The sequence below is a fragment of the Chroicocephalus ridibundus genome, chromosome 19, assembly GCF_963924245.1.
Source record: "Chroicocephalus ridibundus chromosome 19, bChrRid1.1, whole genome shotgun sequence".
NCBI lineage: Eukaryota > Metazoa > Chordata > Aves > Charadriiformes > Laridae > Chroicocephalus > Chroicocephalus ridibundus.
In genome coordinates, this window is record NC_086302.1 from 3,131,188 (window position 1) to 3,155,100 (window position 23,913).

Here is a 23,913-nt window from a genome sequence, read left to right on the forward strand (position 1 = left end):
CCAAACCGAGACAATCCCTGCCTGGGAACACACACTGGGGGCTCCGAGGGGCACAGAACCCCCAGAACCCCCCTCTCCCACAGCATTCCCTGCGGAGCAGCAGGATCCCCCGCGCAGTCACTGCACGCAGCAACATCTGCCGTCACGCCAACGTCAGTCCTCACGGCTTTAAGACGACCAGCTCTCCTCGTTTCACGTCTATTCCCTTTGGCAACGTTGCCACAGCGCAGGTTTTATCCTGGCGTTCAGCCCTCAGCTCCTCTCCGGCGTTTGCCCCTCTCCCCCCCCCGCACCCATTGAGTTCTGGTGCTTTCAACTCGTTATCTGCCTCACCCAGCGACTGCCCCAGCCCGCCGCCAAGCATGCAGAGGGAAAGAAGAAGTCTAGACGGCATCACGTTAAACCTCAAGCCAAAGTGAGGGAAAGGAGATTGCACAGCGTAACTGGGGGAGAAACGCAATACATTGGATTAGGAGGCTTAGTGCTTGCTACAAACAGACTGTGCAGCGTCGGGTTTTATTTGATATTGTGTCTCCGGGAGAGACTCCGGCATCGTAGCTACTCTGGCAGAGCTCCTCCATGCAAATGCTCAGAAATTAGCCATGCTCGCTACCAGAAGGAAGCGGGGCTGGGGAGCGGGAGGGAGGAGGGTGGCAGCGCCGGCGCGGGTGCGAGCGGCGAGGCAGTGCCCTCTGCTGAGCTGCCAGCCCCGGCCGGCCGCGGGCATGGCACCCACGGCACGCCGGATTGCATCTAGGATTATTGCTAATTTAGTGAAGCTGCTGATCTGTACCAAAGGAGCACTTCATTTACCAGAACGAGAGAAACCCAACTTTGCTGTAGGCTGGATTACTTTTAGTATTGTTCTGTGCATGACTGCGTCGTGAAGGCTTTATGGAAATCTTTTCGTAATATCAACCTCCATTTAGTTTCATCAATAAAAACATCCAGAGATGGAGAAATTACGTTTGAAGCGACGGCAGTGGATCTGCACCTGCTGGTGATAAAACCAAAGGGGACGATGCAGCACGAGCAGGCGGCTTTCATCACCACGGCATGGCCCCCCCAGTGCAGGGGCAGGCGCCAGGCGGAGCCCCCACGTCCACCCGGGCACACAAAGGCCACACAAGGCTCCTTCACCGCTCAAACGCTGCGTAAATCTGCCGAGGCTCAGCCCCCGGGGGGGGGATCAAGGTGCTGGGGTGGGCTGGGGGGGGGAGCGTGCCCGCTGTGGGGACCCAGCCCAGCACCCAGCGGGGCTGTTCGTTTTGGCGGTACGACCGCCCTCTGATGAACAAGGGTCTATTTTTTTTTTTCTGGTTTGTGGTTTGATCTTAATTTCCTGTATGGAGATCTCAAGAGGATGCCAAGATCAAATAATTAGACTATTCTGCGATAAAGAGGTAGCATTGTTATTCAAATGTATTCAGAATTAATTTACCACCAAACAATTTACACTGCCACCCTTATATCCCGCTGAAATTACTAGAATATGTTATCTGACACACAAAACATCTCATGACCTGAAATAACTTTATCAACCATTAAATGCTTGAGCAACGGGTGCGTGGCCACAGAAATACCCTTGGAAATGCAGGAGAAGCCACAAAGGCAATAGAACAATTTAAACCCGAGCAAAACAAACCAAAAATAGCACTTTACTTGCAACGGTGAAAATGCAGGGGCAGAGTCAGCGTGCGTGGCCCCAGGAGGGGCGGGGGCCAGATCCTCATCCCGCACCCCCTGTGAGGGGTCACGGGAGCCGCTGCAGACCCACACCAGCACTCGGGGCTCCCTCCGAGCTCAGCTGGGTGCCCCTGGGCCCCGGGAACCCCGCTCTGCTTTCTGTGTGCTTATACTCCAAACCGGGGAGCAAATGGCAGGGACGCAGGAAGATTATTCCCCCGGAAGATTATTCCCCCGGTTGGCGTTTCCCAGCCCACGGGCTGGGCCCAGGTGCTGCGGAGCTGCGTCGCCCAAGCGATTTCCTTCAGGGAGGGGGAAGCATATTGATCTCGGTTCAATTTCTGCCGGCTCCTGCCCCGCCACATTTCATCGCCTCACCACCCCCGGGGAGACATTCCTCATTGCTGCACACCCGGTGACCCCCAGGCGCCGGGGAGGGGGGGGCTTGGGCTGGCTCCGCTCTGGTGTGCCCTGCAAGGTGTGCCCTGCATGCTGTGCGCTGCATGGTGTGCACTGCATGTCATGCACTGTGTGGCGTGCATTGCAAGGTGTGCCCTGCATGGCATGGGCTGCAAGGTGTGCGCTGCATGGTGTGTCCTGCAAGGTGTGCACTGCGTGGTGTGTCGTGCAAGGTGTGCACTGCAAGGTGTGCACTGCAAGGTGTGCACTGCATGGTGTGCCCTGCATGGTGTGTCCTGCATGGTGTGCACTGCGTGGTGTGTCCTGCATGTCACGCACTATGTGGCGTACGCTGCAAGGTGTGTGCTGCATGGTATGCACTGCAAGGTGTGCACAAGGTGTGCACTGCATGGCGTGTACTGCAAGGTGTGCACTGCAAGGTGTGCGCTGCAAGGTGTGTGCTGCATGGCATGCACTGCAAGGTGTGCGCTGCAAGGTGTGTGCTGCAAGGTGTGCACTGCATGGCGTGCACTGCAAGGTGTGCGCTGCAAGGTGTGTGCTGCAAGGTGTGTGCTGCAAGGTGTGTGCTGCATGGCATGCACTGCAAGGTGTGCGCTGCAAGGTGTGTGCTGCAAGGTGTGTGCTGCATGGCGTGCACTGCAAGGTGTGCGCTGCAAGGTGTGTGCTGCAAGGTGTGTGCTGCAAGGTGTGTGCTGCATGGCATGCACTGCAAGGCGTGCGCTGCAAGGTGTGCGCTGCAAGGTGTGTGCTGCAAGGTGTGTGCTGCATGGCATGCACTGCAAGGTGTGCGCTGCAAGGTGTGCGCTGCAAGTGTGTGCTGCATGGCATGCACTGCAAGGTGTGCGCTGCAAGGCGTGCGCTGCATGGCATGTGCTGCAAGGTGTGCATGGCAAGGCGTGCGCTGCAAGGTGTGCGCTGCAAGGTGTGCGCTGCATGGCATGCACTGCAAGGTGTGCGCTGCAAGTGTGTGCTGCATGGCATGCACTGCAAGGTGTGCGCTGCAAGTGTGTGCTGCAAGGTGTGTGCTGCAAGGTGTGTGCTGCATGGCATGCACTGCAAGGTGTGCACTGCAAGGTGTGCATGGCAAGGCGTGCGCTGCAAGGTGTGTGCTGCATGGCATGCACTGCAAGGTGTGTGCTGCATGGCATGCACTGCAAGGTCTGCACTGCAAGGTGTGCACTGCAAAGGTGTGCACTGCAAAGGTGTGTGCTGCATGCTGTGCGCTGCAAGGTGTGCATGGCAAGGCGTGCGCTGCAAGGCGTGCACCGGGGGTGAGAAACGCCCCCGGCAGCGGTCACTGCGTGCGGGTCACTGCGTCCCCTCTCCCACCCGGCTGAGCCGGGCTGGCCCGTCCCGCCACCCCCCCGCGGCGGACCCCGGCAGCTGAACAGAAAACACTCGACCCGCCTTTCCGAGCGTCCCCCCCCGGCATCCCCTCACCCCGCAGCTCCCAGCCCTGCGGGCACTGCCTTTTTCAGCCCATAAACGCCTGCTTTTGCCTTTATTTTTAAAAATAAAACTTCGCTTGCAGAGTGTGGGAAGGTGATTTCAAAATAAAATTCCAGACAGGCACAATAAGCCTCAGAAAAGCCAATCACACAGAGGAGGATAACTACCCACAGAATTTGTTTTCTACGTATTTATACAAAATAATCAATGATTTTTTTTCCACACAGACTCCAATCCAATTTGATTGTTTTTTCTGTGTTACTTGCAAATCATACAAACAATCGATGCCCCGACCCCTTCTCTGCGCAAACACAACTTAGAAAGAGACTACAAGAAATAAAATCCAATAAATTCCTCCAAGCAGGACTGTTTGTTTAAAAGCTCAGCCAGAGCCTGATCCTGTCCACAGCGACTTCAGTGATACAAGAGTGGGACTCTTAAACATGCCTGAGGAATAATTACTGCCACAAATATCAGCAGCAATAGAACCTTAGTTAAAAAAAAAACAACACAGAACAAGAGCAAGAACCCGGAGGTGAAGGTGATTCCTTTTCAAAAGGTAGAAAGCAAAATTAAATCCCTCCCAGGCCCAGCGCGTTTCTCCTACAGAGGACGGGCATGGCGAGCATGCGGCCGGGGTCTGGGGGGGCAGGGTAGGCTGGGGACCCTGCCTGTCACCACCCGCCCGCAGAGGGGTAGCAGGGGGGATGGCAGAGGGATGGCATGGGGGGTGGCAGGGGGGTCACAGGGGGGTGGCGGGGGGGGGGCAAGGGGGGTGGCAGGGGGGGTGGCAGGTGCCGCTTCGCTGCTCTCCTTGCAGGAGCAGGGGTGGCCAAGGGAGACGCAGTGGGGCTGCGCGGTTTTGGTGTCACCTCCCCAGCAGCGCTTGCATACAAACAAACCCACTAATCAACAAACGCGAGTGCTAAAATTGGATTGACGGCTCCTGTGGTCTATTTTTTACAATTACTTATTAATCTCAAACTGTTGGCATCCATCTGATCCGCACGTATATCGTGCTAACACATCATCCATCAAAATAATCACCCTGAGTAATTTGTGACGGGGCTTCGGCAGAGCACGGCAATGGAAACCCGTCTGCTACGACACGCCAGTCCTTCGGCTCCACGTGCGGGGCTGCTTCCAGTCATCCCGCGTCGCTTTGTTAGGGCCGGGGCCACCAGGCTCTACAAAATGGCATCAAGCTCTCGTCTGTCGCTTTGAAGGGGTGCTACTACTGCTTTTTAATCGAAGGGAAAGGTTAGATAAATAGGCTACCTGCGATAGCTTCATCATCTTGCGCTCACTGCTTTTACCATACGAGGGGCATGATACTGCAAACACTCGGCTGCTCAGTGCGGCACTTAATAACAGGGATAATCTCTCTGATCTCATCCCAGCCGCGCCGCCCGGGGTGCCAACGCGCAGCGACTCCGCTCGCACCCTCACGCCTGTCTGTCTCTGGACCGAACCGAGCACCTTGAGCGCGCAGCGGAGCTGGATGGGGCTTCCTGATACGGCATTTCCCAATATTTAACAGATCGCACAATAATTGAACAGCTGTTGAATAAGCTTCAGATACAAATTCCAACTTACTAAAAAAAAATCCAGCAATGAGGCACAGGTCTTCTTTGTGCGTGTATACATATAGATTATGTTTAGATGTGTAGATTAAATATTTATATTTTACTCGTGAGGGAAAGAGTGCTTTTGGCTTATCCTACCCTTTCTTAGATATCTCTCCCTTTATTTTAATAGTCAGCTTCACAGGAAAACAAGAGAGCTTTGAAAAGTTACCTGTTTGTTTGATTTTCAGTTCTAAAACAATACTTATTTAAGTTTTCTCCACTACTCGGCATAACCTAATAATTAAAAGAATTACTTGAAAGCCAGGGCAGCTCTGCACAAATTATTGCAGGGGGAAAAAGCTGCAATTTTCCAGTGGGCTGAAAAAGAGGTCAAAATTACGCCAGTTTTAGCTGAGAGCGAAGGTAAACAGACATCTCCCTCCAGCCCTGGTTAAAGCCTTTTTCTGATCTTTAAGTTTCATATTTTACTGATCAAGAAAAAGGCTAAATGCTGTGCTGAATGTCAGGGTGTTTCTCCGCAATTAAAGCAAGGCCGTTCCTGCGGAAGGCACGGCGGCGCTGGCAGAGGCGGTGCACAGCAGTGCTCCGGCAGCGGACAGCCCTGCCTGCCCTGCCTGCCCTGCCTGCCCTGCCTGCCTTGCCCGCCCTGCCCGCCCTGCGCGCCCTGCCTGCCCTGCCTGCCACCTCACTGTGTTTGCACCAGCCCAGCGCCAGTGTCCCCTCGCCCAGCTCGTGGGGCGGCCGCCGAGCGGAGCCGGGGAGCTGCGGGGAAGGGGGGCAGAGCCACAGCAAAGCCAGCTGGTGTCGGTGAAGGGCTGGCAGCAGTTTCTGTGTTGAACGCTCCTCTGTCCTTTTGTGCGATTGCTTTGAGCCCTGTCAACAAAATCCATTTTCAGCACAACCGAGGCACCTGGACTTGAGGCTAAACGTCTCCACAGAGCCGCAGGGACACTCCTGGGCCTGAACGTCCCCCACGAGCCACGCTGGTATTCCCGGGGGTCTCGGCAGCCCCCGCCATGGGGACTTCAGCCCGTTCCCCTGCGAGCGGCTGCTCACGCAGCAGCAGCCCCTGCGCGCCGCCTGCGGAGCGCCAGCCTGGCAGCGCGCCCGCTCTGCCCGCCAGAGGCAGGCCCGCTGCTGCCAAGCCGAAAGCAGGACGAGCTGCACGCCCAGCACCCCAGCTGCAATCAGGGCCCCCCCGGGCGCACGGCTCACAGTCCCGATGGGGGTCTGTGCCCTGGGACCCGCTGGGAAGAGAAACGCCGCGGCGGCACTGCGGTGCTCTCGGTGGGGACAGGCTGGTGATAGACAGGGGGGGCTCTGCCATGGCACAGTGGGACGCCGCCTCCCTGCGTGCGCGGTGGGACTGGCGAAGCCCCGTCAGCAGCTCAGGGAGCTTTCCTGGGACTGGGCTTCAGTCGCACAAAACACTTCCAGCTGTTGCGGCTGCGGCGGAGCACACCAAGCAGCTTGGCTCTGGTAAAAGTTCAGCAGCCAGCAGGGCCCAGGCCCCAGAGGCAGGTCCGTTAACCTTTTCCACCAACGTTTCTGGCGCTCCAACATGCACAGGAGCGCATCTGCCTGGAATGCCTTGTTCACAGAAGCGCAGGGGAGAGCAGATGTTCACCCTGCAGGAACCAAACCCTTGTCCATGAGACGATCTGGGCCACGCAGTCGCTCAAAACTGTTCTGGAGGTGACAGTGTTTCACTTGAGAAAGCGGGTGTCCCTCAGGACTAGCATTTTTCTCTTCCTGGCTTTCTCATGCAGTTGCACTGGGATTAATAAGACGCATTTTTTTCCACTTTAAAATATTCACAAATCTATTCAGTTCTCACTAGTTTCTCTGGGTTAGAATTTGGTCCCTGAAAAGACAGGTAAACCTGTCCTTATAATTTTTACTGGGCAGACAGCAAATCCCTGGGAATGTGTACTGATAGCAAAGTACATGGGATGTAACAGAAAATCAGTGCTGTTCTTTATATGACACACTTAAAACATGTATCTGGTTTAATTAGAAAAAGAAAGATCGTAGACTCTTTCCCAAGCTGTTATCTGTGCAATTACTTTATGTAACATTATTAAAAATTAATTTTCCCCAGAATCTCAGCAATTTAATGAAACATGCTTGGCCCTCAGCAGCGGCTGCGGCGCAACGAGCCCACTGGCATCCTCCGGGCAGTGGGGCTTGGTGCTGCAGGCCCCCCCCCCCCCCCCCCCCCCAGCTGCCTCTCCCTTGGGCTGAGCACCCCTGGCCCAGGGTCAAGGCACCTCTGCACAGCACCCCGACTGCAGCAGCCTCAATGCCTCTCCTCACAGTGGCACAGCACCCCTCCTCACACCGGGCACCACAGCCCCGCTCTCCGGGGGCAGAGCATCCCCTTCTCCAGGGGCATGGCAGCCTTCCTCGCACCGGGCACCGCAGTACTCCTTGTAGCAGGCACAGCATCCCTCCTCTCTGAGGGCACAGCATCCCTCCTCTCTTAGGGCAGAGCATCCCCCTCTCCAGAGGCAGAGCATCCCCCTCTCCGGGGGCACATCATCCCTCCTCTCTTAGGGCAGAGCATCCCCCTCTCCGGGGGCACAGCATCCCTCCTCTCTGAGAGCACAGCATCCCTCCTCTCTTAGGGCAGAGCATCCCCCTCTCCGGGAGCTCAGCACCCCTCCTCTCCTCGTTGCACTGTGCCCAGCACCCCCATTGCACCGTTCCCCGTCGCGCTACCCCCTTGGCAGCGGCACGGTCCCGCTCCGTGCCGGGACACGGCCCCGCACCGCTCCGCGCCCGTCGGCAGCGTCCCGCCCGGGCACCGGGCACCGCATCCCCCGCCCCGGCACCGCGCCCTGAACTTCGCCCCGCCGCCGCCGCCGACCCGTCCCCGCGGGGAGAGGTGGCCTTACCTATCCGGATGACATGCGGCATCCCGTGCGAGCACTGGCCCCAGAAGCCGCCGACCAGGAGCGCTGCCCAGTATTCCCAGAGCACGCCGCGGAGCGCCGGCCAGAGATGGGGCATCGTTGGGGAGGGCGCGGGCCGGCGCGGCCCTACGGCCCCAGGGGCAGCGGGGGAGCGGGCGGCTGCTGCCCGGGGCTCAGGCGGAGCGGCCGGTCGGCGCCGAGGCCGGACCGCTCATGGCACATCTTAGTGCGGCCGCGCCGGCCCGTCCCGCGGCAGCCGCCCCGCGCCGAGCCGAGCCGAGCCGAGCCGAGCCGAGCTGTGCCGGGCCGAGCCGAGCCGCCCCGCTCCGTGCCGGGCCGTGCCGGGCCGTGCGGTGCCGGTGCCGGTCGGGCGGCACCTGCGGAGCCGGGGCTGCCGGTGCGCCCGCAGGAGCGGCTCTGTCCCCTCCTACCACTGATGCGCGCGGCTCGCGCAAAGCCCCGGAGTGGAGCGTGCCCACCCTCACACACACAGACACCCTCACACACACACACCCTCACACACACACACCCTCACACACACACACACCCCCTCACACACACACACCCCCTCACACACACACACCCTCACACACACACACCCTCACACACACACACACCCCCTCACACACACACACCCCCTCACACACACACACACACACACCCTCACCCCCCCCACACACACACCCTCACACACACACACCCCCTCACACACACACACACACCCTCACACACACACACACCCTCACACACACACACAACACCCCCTCACACACACACACCCCTCACACACACACACACACCCTCACACACACACACAACACCCCCTCACACACACACACACCCTCACACACACACACACCCCCTCACACACACACACACACACACCCCCTCACACCCCCCCCCACACACACCCTCACACACACACACCCCTCACACACACACCCCCTCACACACACCCCCCCACACACCCTCACACACACACACCCTCACACACACACCGTCACACACACACCCCCCTCACACACACACACTCACATCCTCACACCACCCCCCCCACATACACCCCCACCCCTCACACACACACTCTCACACACACACACACACACACACACACGCACGCACGCACTGACACCCACCCCCGACGCCCCCCGGCCCCGGCACGCTGCCGCCCGCTCGCTCCCCCGGGGCGAGGGCAGGGCCGGGGCGGCGGGTCGTGCGGCGCCGGGACAGGAGGCGGCCAGGGACCCTCGGCGGGGAGCGCGGGGCGGGGCCCGACGGCGGCGCCGCGGGGGGACCGGGAGCCCGGCGTCCCTCTGCCCCCGACGGCGCCCCGTCCCGCAGACCCCGGGCTGCCCGGTGGCCTCCGCCCGCCCGCGGGTCCCGCTGACCCCGCTGTCCCCTATGTCCCCGGGGGCCCCGCTGTCCCCCGTGTGCCCCGAGTCCCCGACAGGCGGGCGCGGCGGGGCGGCGCGGCTCGGGCCGGGCCCGGCCGGTTGCGGGGCGGCGGGCGGTAGCGGGGCCGGGGCGGCGGGAGCGGCGGTGCCCGCGGGCGGGCGCCCAGCCCGGGCTCGGCAGCCGGGAGTTTAATGACCTCGGTGACAGAGACAAAGGGCTGCACATGCAGCAGATAAGTAGGCTGCTTTGTCAACTTGCTGGGCTAGGCTAGGGCGAATTTATTTTTTCTCATTTAAATAATTTGATCTATTCCATCATTTCCAATCGCTCCCATTTGCCAGCTGTCTGCTAACTACATCGCCTGGAACATCTGAAGAGCAAATCTTTAATTTTCTTACAAACATGCTGTTACTCCATATCTGATCATCCTTTTAATTTTCCTTGTCCGTCGCTTTCCCCAGCAGCAAGCGGGGCGGGCTCGGCGCTGGGAGAAAAGCCCATCGCTGTCCTGCGCCCGGGCGACCCATCCCGGACCAGCCTCCATCAGCCTGCGTGGTTGAGCTGGAGGAGGGGACATACGCAAACCATTTTCGGTCTAAAACTCGAAGAAAAGTTCCTGGGCGTTGCATCTGGCAGCAGACGGCGAGCACGGTGCCTGCTGCAGTGAGGCAGAGCCATCGGGGGGCATCCCCCCTGTGCCCATCATGGTGGTGTCTGGTCTCTGGTGGTGTCTGGCCTCAGGCTATTTGGTGCAGCGGGAGCAGTGGGGATTGGTCAGGGTGTGTGATAGCTGTCATCAGCGCGGCATCGTAAGGAAAAGCTGGAAGGGTCTCTGGGGGATCTGCACGCCTGTGGCAGGACCAGCCCCTCCCGGAGACGCTGGTGTAACTCTTCCCGCAGCCTCCCCCGTGGTTTAACTCGTGCTTTGTTTGGGGCGATGGGAAGGTGTCCCTGAGCGTGACCCGGGCGCCCAGCATGGTGTCACGGTGTCATGGTGGAGGGGGCTTTTGCAGACTTCTACCTAAGAGTCAGGCCAGAGAGGCGAAGGCTCTCCCCAGCACCCCCAGAGCACTGCGCAGAAGTTGGGTCTCAGAGATCTGTTGTTAGTGTTTATTGTGGGCAGGCTGAGGCTCAGACTTCCAGCAGGAAATCTGGCCAGTGTCAAAGGCAGTTATAGAACAGGGTCTCTCATGTTAAGGATATTTTTATCCCTCATGACACCACAAAGCACAAGATTTAGCAAAAGGGCAGGGGAGACATTTTCTTTACTTATTGCTTAAATGAAGGACAGCTGTTTCTGTGAACTTGTTACAAAATTAAATGTCACAACCTGGTGAATCTTTGCACCTGGAGACAAAAAAAAGCCCCACAAACCTAGTGGGAGAGAGAGGACTTGCTCTTCTGGGGCTGTTCTTTGCAGACTCCAGCATGTAGAGAAGAGTTTGATTTTTCAGTAACTCAGGACAAGAGGTTCAGGTTTTGTGGACCTTTTAAATTCCAGTGTGGCTAGGATGTTCTATTCTGTTAGTTCATTAGTGCCAAGATGCTGCATCTTGCCTTTTTGCTGGCACCAGGCACTGATAAGGCTCTAACCTTTGCTTCAGCCTCTGGATCCTACTGCAGTACCAGCACAAATAGTTTATTTCTTATTATCTTATTTGATTAGTATCTGATGGAGGTCATGAATAGCCCTCGCCGTGTATGTAGGTCAGAGAAGGAAGTCTGCGCGGCTCAGAAAGGCCGGGCAGGAGCATTTCTCAGCAGTCAGATGGCAAAGCCAGCCAGGGGTGCCTGGGCACCGGCAGAGATGCGCTCTGCGGCGGCGCCTCTCCTCGCTCGGGGCTCGTGTGGCCTTTCCTCCCCGAAGCAACCCGAGGGGCATGCAACAGAACAGCACATCACCGATGCGCTTCCCCTCGTGTTCCTGAGCTCCCACGCTGTCCCCCAGCCCCATCCCTCGCCTCGGCTTGGCGGGGCTCCTCTCTCCTGGCAGCATCCCAGGGGATCCCAGGGCTGCTCTGTGTTGTGATCAAAAAGAAGATATTTTTGAAACTACTCTTAGATGTTGCACCATAGTTGCCTTAGATTTTTTTTTACCCCTACAAAGACTGTGTGACTTTGTCTGTTACCTGTAGATGCTGCCAGGATCCACACCTGCGAGCAATGACCCTTATCCACCAGGCCGAGCTCTCCATCAGCTGTGGTGGAGCTCAGTCGTTAGCATGTAATTACAGCAGGGACAAAATGGCTGGAAGAAAGAGATGTATCTGCAGGAGGAATGGAGCTTCTTGTGGGACTAGAGCCCTGTCTTGGTGCTGTGACATGGGTAAGTGTTGCCCAGCTCTGGGCGGTGGGGGGAGGTCCATGTGGGCACCCGTTCCAGTGGGAGGGAGGATTTGTGTCGGGGAAAGTGAGGACCTTTTTTGGGACTCTGTGGCTGTTGCCTCGCTGAAGGACGATCAAAGGTAGCAGAAGGGCTTTGGTGTTCGATGAGTTGTTACAGGGATGCTAAAAATACAAGGTATTTGCCCAGTTCACAACTGCCGTGAAAATAGTTTTAATGTGGTAACTCATCATTTCATAGCATATCAATTAGTGCAAATTCTGCTGTATTTATAACTTATGAACACAGCGTTCCATTTAGAAGAAGTCACTTGGTTATTCCTAGTTTGTTATGAGGATATTTGGATGTGTTAGACTTTCATGCTGCCTTTTTTATAGTGAATCAGTGTGGTACTTAGGGCTCCATTTATCACACAGATAGGACTCTGATAGTTGTGTCCGTTTTATGGGGTTTTATATACATAAAAATCTCGGTTCTCTCACCTACAAATAAAGCTGTATATTTATGGATGTTCCAAAGACCATGAATGTAGGGCTTGTTATGTATGAAAAGGAACTGCTTGCAAAAGTGGAAAAAATGTTGAAATTATTAATATCTAGGGGAAAATGCTGATTGACAAAGGACCTTTTCAAATAAGATTCATGCTTCAGAGCAGCAGCAGAGGTATGAACCTTGCAGAAAGAGACACAAGCGTTGCTGTAGCCATGGCGTTTTTCCACGCTAATGAAGAAAAAGAGGCTTCTCTTTATTTTTTTTAATGGTGTCTAAACTGGTTCACTTGAATTAGCTACATCCACATGCATTTTGTTTAGATTTACATGCATCAGGTGTAATATAACTACAATCAATGTGAGTTATGGGGCCCAGTGCTCACATTACCGAGATTCATGTGCTGAAGTCGGCTCCTAAAATACCAGAGAGTAAATATACTGGGGCCGGCAAATGCAGATTTCTGGGACTTGAGTGCCCTCTGCTGAAACCGTCCCAGCCAGCCCTTAGCTCTGACACCCGGCAGCTTGATTGATGGGCTGCGAAATTAAATTTAAGCCTGCGGTTCATGGGGTTCGCCCTTTATGAAGAATCCCTCCTTCCTTTCCTCTCCTGATGGTGCGCTCGCTTCTTCGCCCTTCTCTTCTTCTGACGCTCTGGTTCTAATTTTCTGACTCCTCCCGCCGCTCTGCCTATGCCACAGTAGATTTTTCTGGTTTTAAATGGCAAGTTTAGATCCAGTAAGGATTCCTTCCGAAGTAATCATCCGGGGAGCCGTGGTCGCACTGGTGAGCGCCGTGGGCTGCGTTGGGCTGGGGAGCAGCCGGCTCTGCCCCGAAGGGCTCGGGGGCTGTTCAGCGCCGTGTCCCTCCGGAAGGCGTTGGGTCCTCGCCCGCAGCCGGGGTGAGGTGCCGGCGCTGCCCGCGCTCTAGGAGCTCCCGCAAAAAGCGAGAAACCACGCTTGCCCCCACAAACTTACTGTAATTTTTGTGTTAGATTTCCCTCCTCGTGGAGGGGAAGAGGAAAAATTTCCGCTTCCTACCTATAGCGTTTCATCATTTAATCTGTCACGGGAGAAGCGCTGTGTTTCCCCGTGCTCGCTCGCAGCCTGCGCGGGGGTTTCTCCGAGGCCGCAGAGCGATGCCCCGCTCCCAGCGGGGGTGGAGGCACCGGGGGGGCTGCTGTCCCCGCCGCGGGGTGGGGGACTGAGGACGATGCCAGAAACCGCTCGCACGTTGTACCGCGTGGTGCTGGACAGATGATTTGAGTGTCTGGAAATTTCCCACTTAAATTTTCATCAGGTTTATTCTCTCTAGATGATGTGCCCGGCTTGCTCTGCCCCAAAAGCCCTCGCATGGAGGGGGGGGCGGGCAGGGAAAGGGGCTTCTTCTGCAATCCCTGTTACAGAGTAATACTCCTAGAAGAATTGTTGCTGCACTACGCTGCATATATTTGTGTTGGAACATACCGTGGTGTAATAGCTGGTTTGAAATGTATCCAGTTCTGCTGAATATATTATCGTGGAAGTCAGGCAACTGCGCAGGGAGAATGCGAGCTCCTGTCAAACCAGGGAGCAGAAACGCTCTGTGGAAGCTGTGAAATCGAGAAGGGAGTTGGGACCAACTGCTGCTCTCCTCTCCTCTTCTGCTGCGGGGATGTTTGCAGGGGGCCGGGGCTATGGGAAAACTCTGACCGGAGCCGTGCGGGAGGTCGCGGGAGGGGATTCAGCCGCTCCGATGCTGGGGTGGCCACGTCCATGCCAGCTCTGGCCTCAAACCCCGCGCAGCAGGACCCTGGCTGGGCACCTCCTTTGATCGGCCACCTCTTTAGGAGAGCTCTTGGGTCTGAACCTGGAGATGGGCTGGTACTTGCCCTGAGAGCCCAGGCTGGGCGCTTCCCAGCACCCGAGGCAGCACAAATGGGAGATGGTGAAGGGCTGCCCAGCCTTTTGGATGCGGTGGGGTGAGCGGCGACCGAGCTGTCCCGGCTCCCCCAGAGTGCGAGGGTCCCGCCGGGGGCGCAGAGCGGAGCCACACGTGGCCCCAGCTGCTCGTCAGCCTCACGCAGCAGCAGGCGGCCTGTACAATTGTAGTGTGTCTTCGAGGCTGAAAAGGGCAACAGGGAAAAAATGAATAAGACCAGTTTAAATTATTATCTTTATCACACCACATGTTCATGCCCTGACGGGAGAGAAGCTGTTCTGGCCAGTCAGCTCCATCAAGTGCTTCCTTTTCTGAGTTGCAATATAATCTTTTGAACTAGGCTGAGTGGAAATACATATTCGTGTCAGACAGCCTTTGCATGTATTTTTCATCCTCTTTCTGCAGAGGTAGGAAATAATTTTTTTTACAAAAAAAAAAATAAAAAGCCTTCTATCTTTAGGATTGGTGGGAGAAGCCATTTGCAACTGATGGGTGTAAATTATGCCTGCTTAGTCAGACAAGAAAATTAGAGACTGCAGAATTAGACTCTGCTTGCAATTATCTTTATGTGGAACCAGTTTACAAAAAAACTTGGTATGCTCCTTGGCTTTCTGATAAATTCTCATGTGGTTTATTTTCGACCTGTTGGCTTCAAAGTGTGGTCCGTTGTATGAGACCCAGGAAGGGTGTCTCCGGTTTTCTCCTGTACAAGTTACCAACTGGCTGAGCAGAAGGTTGGTCACCTGCCAACCTGTGAGTGCACAGGGCACTTTACTACCCACATGTCTAATTACCCATGCAAAGATTTGGAATGAGTTGTTAATACCTTTTTTTTTTTCCTCTACACATGCAAAGGGCAAGAAAAGAGCACATTATTTCAAATGCCTGTTAAAATCGGACTTCAGTGGAATTATGCTGGGAATTAATTTGGCCAGCTGCAGCCAGCCTTTTTTCCCAGTCCCCTTGCAAACTCAGGCCTGTTTCCAATTCACAGCAAATTTCTCGGTTGTTCCAGCACATTCGGAGAAGGTTGAGATGTTGGGTGGGGAAGCTGTGGCTGGATCTGGCGGTACCTATTCCGAACAAAATAAGGCACGGATGAGGCATCGCTGATGTGCCGATGTGGAGGAGCCGAAGTGCTGGGGGTAAGGAGGCTTCTGCCTCGGGAAGGGCATGGGATGTCCAGGAGAAAACAGCTTTCCCGTAGCAGTGGGATGTGTGCGATGCCGTGAAAGGCTGAGGTGTGTTAAATGTGTGGAGGCAAAAAGGACGTGCCTGGGGCGGGGGGTGGAAATGTCCTGGCCCTGAGCTCCTGTGGGAGCCCACCTTTGGGAAGGGGCGTAGGAGAGCAGAGAGGAGGAGGAGCAGGAGCTGCCACATCATACTCTGAGGAGACTTGGGGTAGAGGCAGTCGGAGCGGGGAACCCCCTCCAGCGGCGGCTGCCGACAACCCTTGGGCCCGAGGTGCGGGACCTGCCTCCGGCACGGGTGTCCATTGGCCTTGTTTTAAGCTGATGGGAGACTCCTTCTCAAACCGGTGCGAAACCAGACCCTTGTGCCAGTTAAATACTTGTTATTCACGGCTGTCAGTGCCTGGGCACAAGGTTAATTTTGACGCTTTTCAGCTTAGCAAGCAATCAACAGCTTCAGGCTTTATCCTGTTGAAAGGGGACGGTGCAGCGCGTTGTATTTATGGATTGAAAGGGGAGTGTGGGAGGCTTCCCGCGTACGCCGCCGTCCTATTCACAGGAAGAGAGAAATGCTGCTTTATAGTCTCTTTTTTTAAATCTGATGTTTATTTGGTATTTTAAAGGTGTTATGAAAACAGAGAAAACGAATTCCAAGAGATAGAAAACAAATTGGGTTTTGAAAAGTAACTTGTAAGATGCTCTCTGGTTTTCCCAGTTCTTCCAAGCTGCCCCCGTGACGGTGGTGACGGACGCGGGGTGGCTGTGCCGGTGCCCGGCTGAGGGGAGACACCACCTTTGGTGGCCGGTGCCACCGAGCAACTTCAGCAACTGCTGACTTTGCCATAGAGAAGTTAAAGCTGATGCGCCTCGGGCCGTGCTGAGTTTGTCTCTTTTTGTAAACCATTTTCAGAGCTTTCCTTTGGCCGTGCAGCAGATGCAGGGCTCCAAATTCACTCTGGGGTTCCAGATAACTCGGTTGTGCTCGTACGGCGGGGGCTGGAGGGGTGGGAAAGGTGCAGCTGGGAACAAAGGCAGGGAGAGACCCGAAGCCGGGTGTCCTCCCAGCTGGAGAGGGCTGCCCTTCCCTTTGGTCCTGCAGCGCAAACCGAACACGAGGCACGTGAGATTTAGATGAGATATAAGAAGAAACGTTTTATGCTGAAGGCGGTGAGCCCCTGGCCCAGGTTGCCCAGAGGAGCTGTGGCTGCCCCATCCCTGGAACCATTCCAGGGCAGGTGGGACGGGGCTTGGAGCAACCTGGGCTGGTGGGAGGTGTCCCTGCCCAGGGTGGGGGACTAGATGGCCTTTAAATGTCCCTTCCAACCCAAACTATTCTATGCGTCTCTAAATTCATTAATGTTTTATCTCCAAGTCTTTCTTGCATCTGGAAAGACTATAAAATTAATCTATTCTATTTATTGATAATTCGCAGGCGCGTCCCATTTGGCGCCTGCAGCGTCTCGTGGGCGACCACTTGCTGGTTTGGCTTGTCCCCCCAGTTCAGCCAAGAGGCTCCCAAGTGGAGGTGGGGGAAGAAAGTTATGAACCCCCCTGTGAATTTTTGGTGGATTTCCCGCTGGGGACACCCGGTCCCTGGCTCTGACGCCCAGCAGCGGCTCGGGAGGTGCCTCAGTCAGGATTGAGTTATTGCCTTCTCGTGGCTCTAAACTTGAATCTGAAATACCCTGTTTAAGTTTCATCGCTGCTGTTTCTGTGTGTCTTTTCTCTTTGGCGATGAGACAGAAGAATCATGTTTTTAAGCAGGTGTTAGTACAAGTAAAACGGAGCTGATGCGGCTTTGTTTTAGACAGTGTATGCAAAATCTTCCCTAGATTGTATCTGTGCTCTGCCCGGCCTTCACATCATGGTGGGAACATGACTTGCATGTTGAAACCTCATATGAAAAAAACCCAGGAAAACTAACGAGCCTCTTCATAGTTTATTTCCATAATTTTCTATGGGAAGCTTTTGCTTTTTTCAAATGTAAAGGGGGGGGGGAAGAGAACAGTGCCCAGCAAACGTTAGATATTTAAAGTGTTTGTATATAGAGAAGTATTTTGTGTTGGCTTTTTTTAAATATGAAAGCAAAAAGTGAATAATTTTGCGTAACTGTATTTTTGTTTTATGATCATTCTCTGGGGGACGGGAGAGCAAGATCTTGCCAAAATTATGTGTTCTCTACAATTTTTATTTGGTGAAAATCCTATTTTTATTTATTTTTTTTTTTTATCCCCGAAGCACTTCATTGCATATGAGACTCTGGTTATGGTGGCACCCCACCTACGTGGGGGGGCTGATGCTGTGATGCTGGGCTGTGTGACCGCTTTTAATAAATGCGGGCCAAAGTCGCACAAAATCAACGTCTGCGCGCCATACCTTAGGGAACAGGGAAGCCGGGTGCCTTTTATTGTTTTGATTGGAAGCGAATATCTGTCTTTCCCGGAAAGCGATTGCGGTTCTCATCTACGACTTTGCCGTGTCTCGGCGAGACGCAGCCGGGGAGCGGGGGAGAGCGGCGCGCTGCGGCTCTGCCTCCGGCGCCCGCTGGGCTCAGACGCTCGCTGCAGGAGGACGCGGCCCTGGAGAGACGCAATTACATACCCTCGTGGTAACGGTTTAAAGATCAAGTAAGGAGTAGTTTGACTAGAGATTAAATATAAAGATACCCATTTATGAATTAGGAAAAAAAAAGAGAAAAAAAAAAAACCAACCACCCTCCAAGTAGATTAAAGTCTTGCAGAACTGACTAATAAATCAACTGCTGGTGAAGCGTGGCAGCCTTGTCTGCTGCCCTGAAGTGGCTAAGGACGAGTTTAATAATGCTTTACAACTGGGAGGCTACATGAGGAGCGGGCAGCACACCCGCTGGCTCGGTGACGGCGGTGGGAAGGGCTGGGGAAGGAGCACACCGCGCCGGCAGCGGGGACCCGGGGACCTCCGCTCTGCTGGAGGGAGAGTGGCGAGGGGCCACCCCCTAAAATAGGTACCGAGTTTGGGCTGAGACCTCCGGGTGAAGGAAAGAAATGCTGGAGGCATCTGGGAGTGCAGGGAAGAGCTTGGAGCTTCGCTTGCGTGCGGTCGCTCGTTATTTGTATCGCAGTAATGAGCAGCAAAGCTACGGCACCATCACAGATCAGCGCTCCGGCAGCTTTTATCCGTGCACAAGGGAATGAGGCGATGGACACTTGACTGTCTTTTATAACTTCAGTGTGTTAGCTTAGACTGAGCACCTCACGGAGGCATAAGCTGCCTTTTGGTGCTGGGCTTTCAGGACAGGGATGAAGGGTCATTCCTCTCTCTAGGCAAAATCAGAGTGCGGTGACAGGTCAGCGATGGGGACAAGCTTGGGAAGCAAACGCTCCCAGAGTTTCTTGGGAAAACTTGCCCTTTACTGCAACCGGTAAAGTAAGTATTTTAGGAATTGTGCTCTTCTGGAAAAAGCCAAAATGCGCTTCGTTGTATTACTGCAATTAGTAGCTCAAGGTAGCTAAGCAAAGGAATCCCTCCCAAAGGCTTTCATGGAGAGAGACGCTGCTGGGAAGCTGTGGTGCTCCTAGGAATGAAGCTTCTCATGTGCATTAAGTGAAGGGTCTGTAGATGCTGCCTTGGCTTGCTCCTTATTGGCATCAAAGCATAACCCGCGGCCCGCATCACTTTCATAGCGAGACAAAAGTACCATAATATGAACCTGGCAGAGGATTAGGACCCGTCCTTCAGAGGGAGCATGTCTCCTTGTCCAGAAGAAAAGGCTTTGGCGATCTTGGCTTGCGTTCACGTGCCATGGCAATGCGGCTAGCAGTGCCTAATGGGATAGGCTGGCGTTTTGATCTGGTCCCTCCTGGGCAATGAATTACGTATGTCAGGGAGTCCTTGCAAATACACAGCAGGAGTGGGTTCTGTGATTACCAACACAGCAGATCCCTGGGATTTTTACAGGTTTGTTGTGTTGCTCTGCATTAGACTGGTGGGGGAACGGACCTTACAGAACCAGGTGCGGCTACTGCTAGAGAAGAGATGTCGCTCACCTGAGCAGCTTTTATTGGGTGTACATTTTACCAACTGAGGTTTAGAGGTGGGCAGGCAGTGGGATTAATTGCTGACTCGGGGAGTAAACAGCTCGAGGTGAAGTCAAGGGTGATCAACCTCAGCCAGAGAGTCGTTTCCCAGGAGATGCTGTGTGCCGAGGGTACCTCTTGCTATAAATTGCTTTGGATGTTTGAGTATAGACCTTTTATAAACTCAAACACTGCACAGGACACTCGTGTCCTTGCACTCCTGTCGTGCCCTCGATTGCTGCGAGTTGTTCAAAGTCAGGAGAAGAGCCGGCAGTGATCCAGAATTAAATCCAGTTTGTTCAATTGCTGTAACTTTGTCTTATCTTTGCACCCAGTTTTCCGAATGCTTTTGTCCTGCGGGGCGCTCCCGGGCCTGACGCTCTCCTGATGCATCAGAAGCATCTGGAGCCATGAGCAGACGCAAATGGGTTATTTCTGCAGTGTGCTCTCCCAACCTGCTAAAAGACAAAGAGCACGGCGCTGAGAGCCCGCTGGCAAGCAATGCACTCAGGCCCCTATTAAAAACAGCAGAACAAGTTTAATCTCTGGATGGTGGGGAATTTTGCGTCGTCAGCATTGTTTGATCCAAGTTTTAAAGGCAAAACTGAAATCATTCTTCGCCAGGCTCAACACATTGATCTCCAGAAAAGAACACTTGTAAATAACCTCCGTGAGAACGTGTCACCCTCTTTCTCCTCCAAACCATACTCCTCTGTGATAAGGGCAATCCCCAAGGATGCTCCAAAAGCAAGAAGGAGAATAAGCAGAAATGGCTTCAGGGAATTTCTCTCTCTCATTCCTCCTTCTCCGGTCCACCACCGAGTGCACACATCACATGCTCCAGATCACAGGCCGTTAATAAGGAAGAACACTGGCACTCGCGTTTCCCCTTTCCCAAAAAGGGTTCATTCACTTTCCGAAGTGGTTCATCCCCAGCAGCAGCAGGGCTGCAGACCCGTGGAGGATGGATGGGCTTGACAGACAGGATTGACAGACAGACGGGCTGCTCCGTGTGTGCCGAGTCCAGCTCACCCCCGAAGAGCGCAGGCTTGGCTGGACTGGGGTGCAGGGTCTGTCCCGGGACCGCTGGCAGCGTCCCTGTCCTCCCTCTCTCCGCAGTCACGGTTTCCCATGTCCCACTTTGGCGAGGTGTTTTTGGTGCTTCCTGTAACTCGAAGGAATCTCCTTGTTTATGCCGTGTTTGTTGCTGATTTTATTCCTAGCCCTCCCTGCAGACAGCCCTAAGGGCTCCGTTCTCCCTCCCTTATTCAGATCAAGGATTTTTCTTTTTTCCACTTTGTAAAACAAGAAGCACAACGTGTGACCTCTGCGCTCCACCGCTTAAGTAGAGGTTAATCAATGTTTCCCCTTACCTAGCAGCAGTCCCAGCGACCGCCACCTCTCGTTTTCCGAATCCTTGTCCCTTTTTGTGTGCCCCGAGGAGCCGCAGCCCCATGGGTGGCACATCCCTCCTCGTGCTGCGCGGGAATGGGAGGGACCCGTCCCCTTGGCATCCACCGTGGTGCCGGATGCGGTGCCGGGCACAGCTTCACCTTCCCTTTGGTGCCGATCAAACCCTTCCCACAGACCTCAGCAAGGTCGCTTCGGCGCAGCCTTTGGGGGAGAACGACTGATCCTCTTCTCTCGGAATCAATAGGACATTTCTGGGAATATCCTCGCTTGAGAGGAAAAGCAGCTAAAGTTAGACTTGCTCTAAGCACAAGATTTCCCTGGCAGGGTTAGATATATTTAGGGCATTTAACTGCCAGAGAATTATAAAGTGACTTTTTTTTTTTTCTTCCTCACCAAATGAGGCGTAATGATCACTCTCAGCATTTGTAAATTGCACTGAAAATGGCGAAGTTTGTAATTGGGAGCTTTAAAAGTTGTTATTTTTGAATTAAGCCGCAGTAGTTTGATGAAATGTCTTGGGGGGGGGTGTGTCCTGTCTCTGCGGCTGGGGTCGCTCCCAAGTTGGGCTGTCGGAGCCGCCGGCACTGAGGTGACCTCTCGTGGGATTTGATCTTGCAAGATGCTGAGTGCTCCAGATTTGATCTTCAAGTATCGTTTGACTTCAATGAGTTGATTCATTAGCTTCAACTTAAGAACATGTTTAAATGATTTGCAGAACTGAACTCAGCCAATGTGATTTTCAGATTAGATATATGTTTCCGTGGGTGGATATTTATTATTTTTTTTTAGTTTTATTGGATTTTTAACAGGTTTGAAAGGGATACTGTGGCAGTTGCTGTGACCTACTTCAGGGCAGAGACTGGGCCAGTCCATCCAGTGGCTCTGCGCTGATTAACAGTGTCCTTCTAAATACGTACGCTTCCACTTGACTGTAATTTTCCTGTAAGGAACAAAAAATAAATCAGTGTTAAGTAATGGAACAAATTCACAGGAAAAGCATCTCTAACAGTGACAGGCGTCTAATTCCTGCTCTCCTCTGAACGAGGAGGAGGAGGTTTCCTCTCTCACCCGCCTCATCTGGTACAGACAAATCTGCCGGAGCAGGGACAGAGCAGGACTGTGCTCATCGAAGGATTTCAGTGGCGACACGTAGCATTTGATTACGCGTTGTTCCAAAATTAATATATTCTGGCTTTCCTATTGACCTGGAAGGATTGTCTGAGATGGATGGGAGGTGGGGGGGGAATCAAATCTAATTATCTTTTTTTTTTTTTTAAACCAAAGCCGTGTCTGTATTTGAAAGTGAAAATGGGAACGGGCTTGCCCTTGTCTCCCGAGGCTGCGTTGCCGGGGCCGGTGGGTGCTCTGACCCCCTCCAGTGCCACCTTGGTGGTGGGGGAGCCCCGAATTCACGGCGTGGAGGGCAGTTGGGTGCCAGCCCGGGGCTGCTGGCCGTGGCCCGAGCAGGGTGGATGGAGCCCAGTGGGCTTTGGCCAGTGCCCAGGGCCAGCAAAGCCCTTGCCTCTCCCGGGAGCCTTTGGGAACCCAGCAGAGAAACACCCCGGGGCTGTGGGGCCGTGGGTCCCGGCGTGTAAAGGCTGGAGAGAACAGAGCCAGGAAAAGACAAGCAGGAGGTGAAAGAGAAGAACGCATGATTTGGAAACAAAATGAAGTCATCTTTAATGAAGCGCTTCAAAAATAGCATTGTCACTTTTACCCACAAAGGAAGTTATTGTGGTGAAATTACATTATCATCTCGTGCTGGTTTTAAAACCCAAGCTGTGCCTCCTGGGGAAAAGTGGCTGTAAAAAGCTCTTTGTTTTTGCCTTGAAAAAACCCCAGTGCTGTGAGAATGTGTGTTTTCAATCAATGGGGGCTCATAACTAATGGATCAGAAAAGTTTAGGAGCCAGCAACAAACTGAAGGCATTAATAACTGTTGCTTTCAAGTCGATGGAATTGATCAGCAAATTCAGTTTATTTCTGAATGATCATTGTAGAAAAGTGGAAAGCAGACCAATATTTAAAGATGTACCTGCAAGCAATAATACATGATTGCGGGCTTTGGCAAGCTGGGTAGCGGAAAAAAGGGCTGGATGACATAACGGATCATTCATAATTGTCAACCAAATTGCATAGCTGGTATTGAGCTTTAAAAAAAATGAACCATAAGGAGCATTTCTGATTGATTTTTGTTTCGTTAGAAACAATATAAGGCTGCCTTAAAGAACTGGGAACAGGCTGCAATTGATTCTCTTTCCTTTTGAGCAAATTCCAGGAGAATTTTTGGATTTTATTTTAATTTAGGATTTAGTAATGCTTTTTTCTTTCTCTTCCACTCCCCTCTTACTATAGGAGAGGTTGGGAGTCGTGGGAGCTGAACTGAAACTTGGGGAAAGTTTATGCCAAAGGGCACGAGCTCCGTTGAAACTGGATATTTCACAGATTCTCTAGAGAACTGGGGGGGGGGGATAAATCCAGAGTCCAACATGAATTTTAGAGGCCGGAGACCACTGAGTTTTGGCAGGTAGGCAGGGCGTGCTGCCACCAGCTTCCCAGTGCCTTTCTGCTCCTCTGCCAGATGTTGAGATCCTCGCCCGTTCTTACTCGCTGTCCTTCCTCCGCCGCGAGGATGCTGTGAAATATCAGGCCTGTGGCTGCGAGCGCAGTGCTGCCTAGCTCAGAGGTGCAGTTCTTCCTTCTGAACACATCTATTCGCTCTTCCATCCCTCCGTTGCTAGATAATAAATACACAGCTCCTCATCCATGAAGGTTACACATCTGTTCCTCCTCCTCCGAACCACGGGCAAAGCCTGCAAGACCCAATATTATTTAAGGTCCTTCTTACATGAGAAAGAGATGTAATCACCCTTCACAGGTGAGATATTCTGAGGGGATACATTTCACATTATTCTACGTTAAACTGGTTTGATTTAAAGTTGTAGTGCCTGCCGTTAGGGGAAGGCAGGGGGGACGCGGTGGGGCTTCTGTGCGCTCTGTGCTGGGATGTGTCGACACAGGGATGTGGATTCCCCAAGACCATGGAA

General features: G+C 53.8%; 1 protein-coding gene across 2 annotated transcripts in view; it reads right to left on the bottom strand.

The window, feature by feature from the left end:
• Positions 1-8,533, bottom strand: part of GRIK3 (glutamate ionotropic receptor kainate type subunit 3) — a 124,731-nt gene extending 116,198 nt beyond the window's left edge. The window contains exon 1 of one of the 2 annotated variants that reach the window (XM_063355673.1): positions 8,042-8,533. In XM_063355673.1, coding sequence (XP_063211743.1) covers positions 8,042-8,156 — 115 coding nt within the window. In that variant the 5' untranslated portion in view covers positions 8,157-8,533. The remainder of the gene's footprint in view (positions 1-8,041) is intronic. The other variant, XM_063355674.1, reaches the window with a different exon arrangement.
• Positions 8,534-23,913: the final 15,380 nt, after the last annotated feature.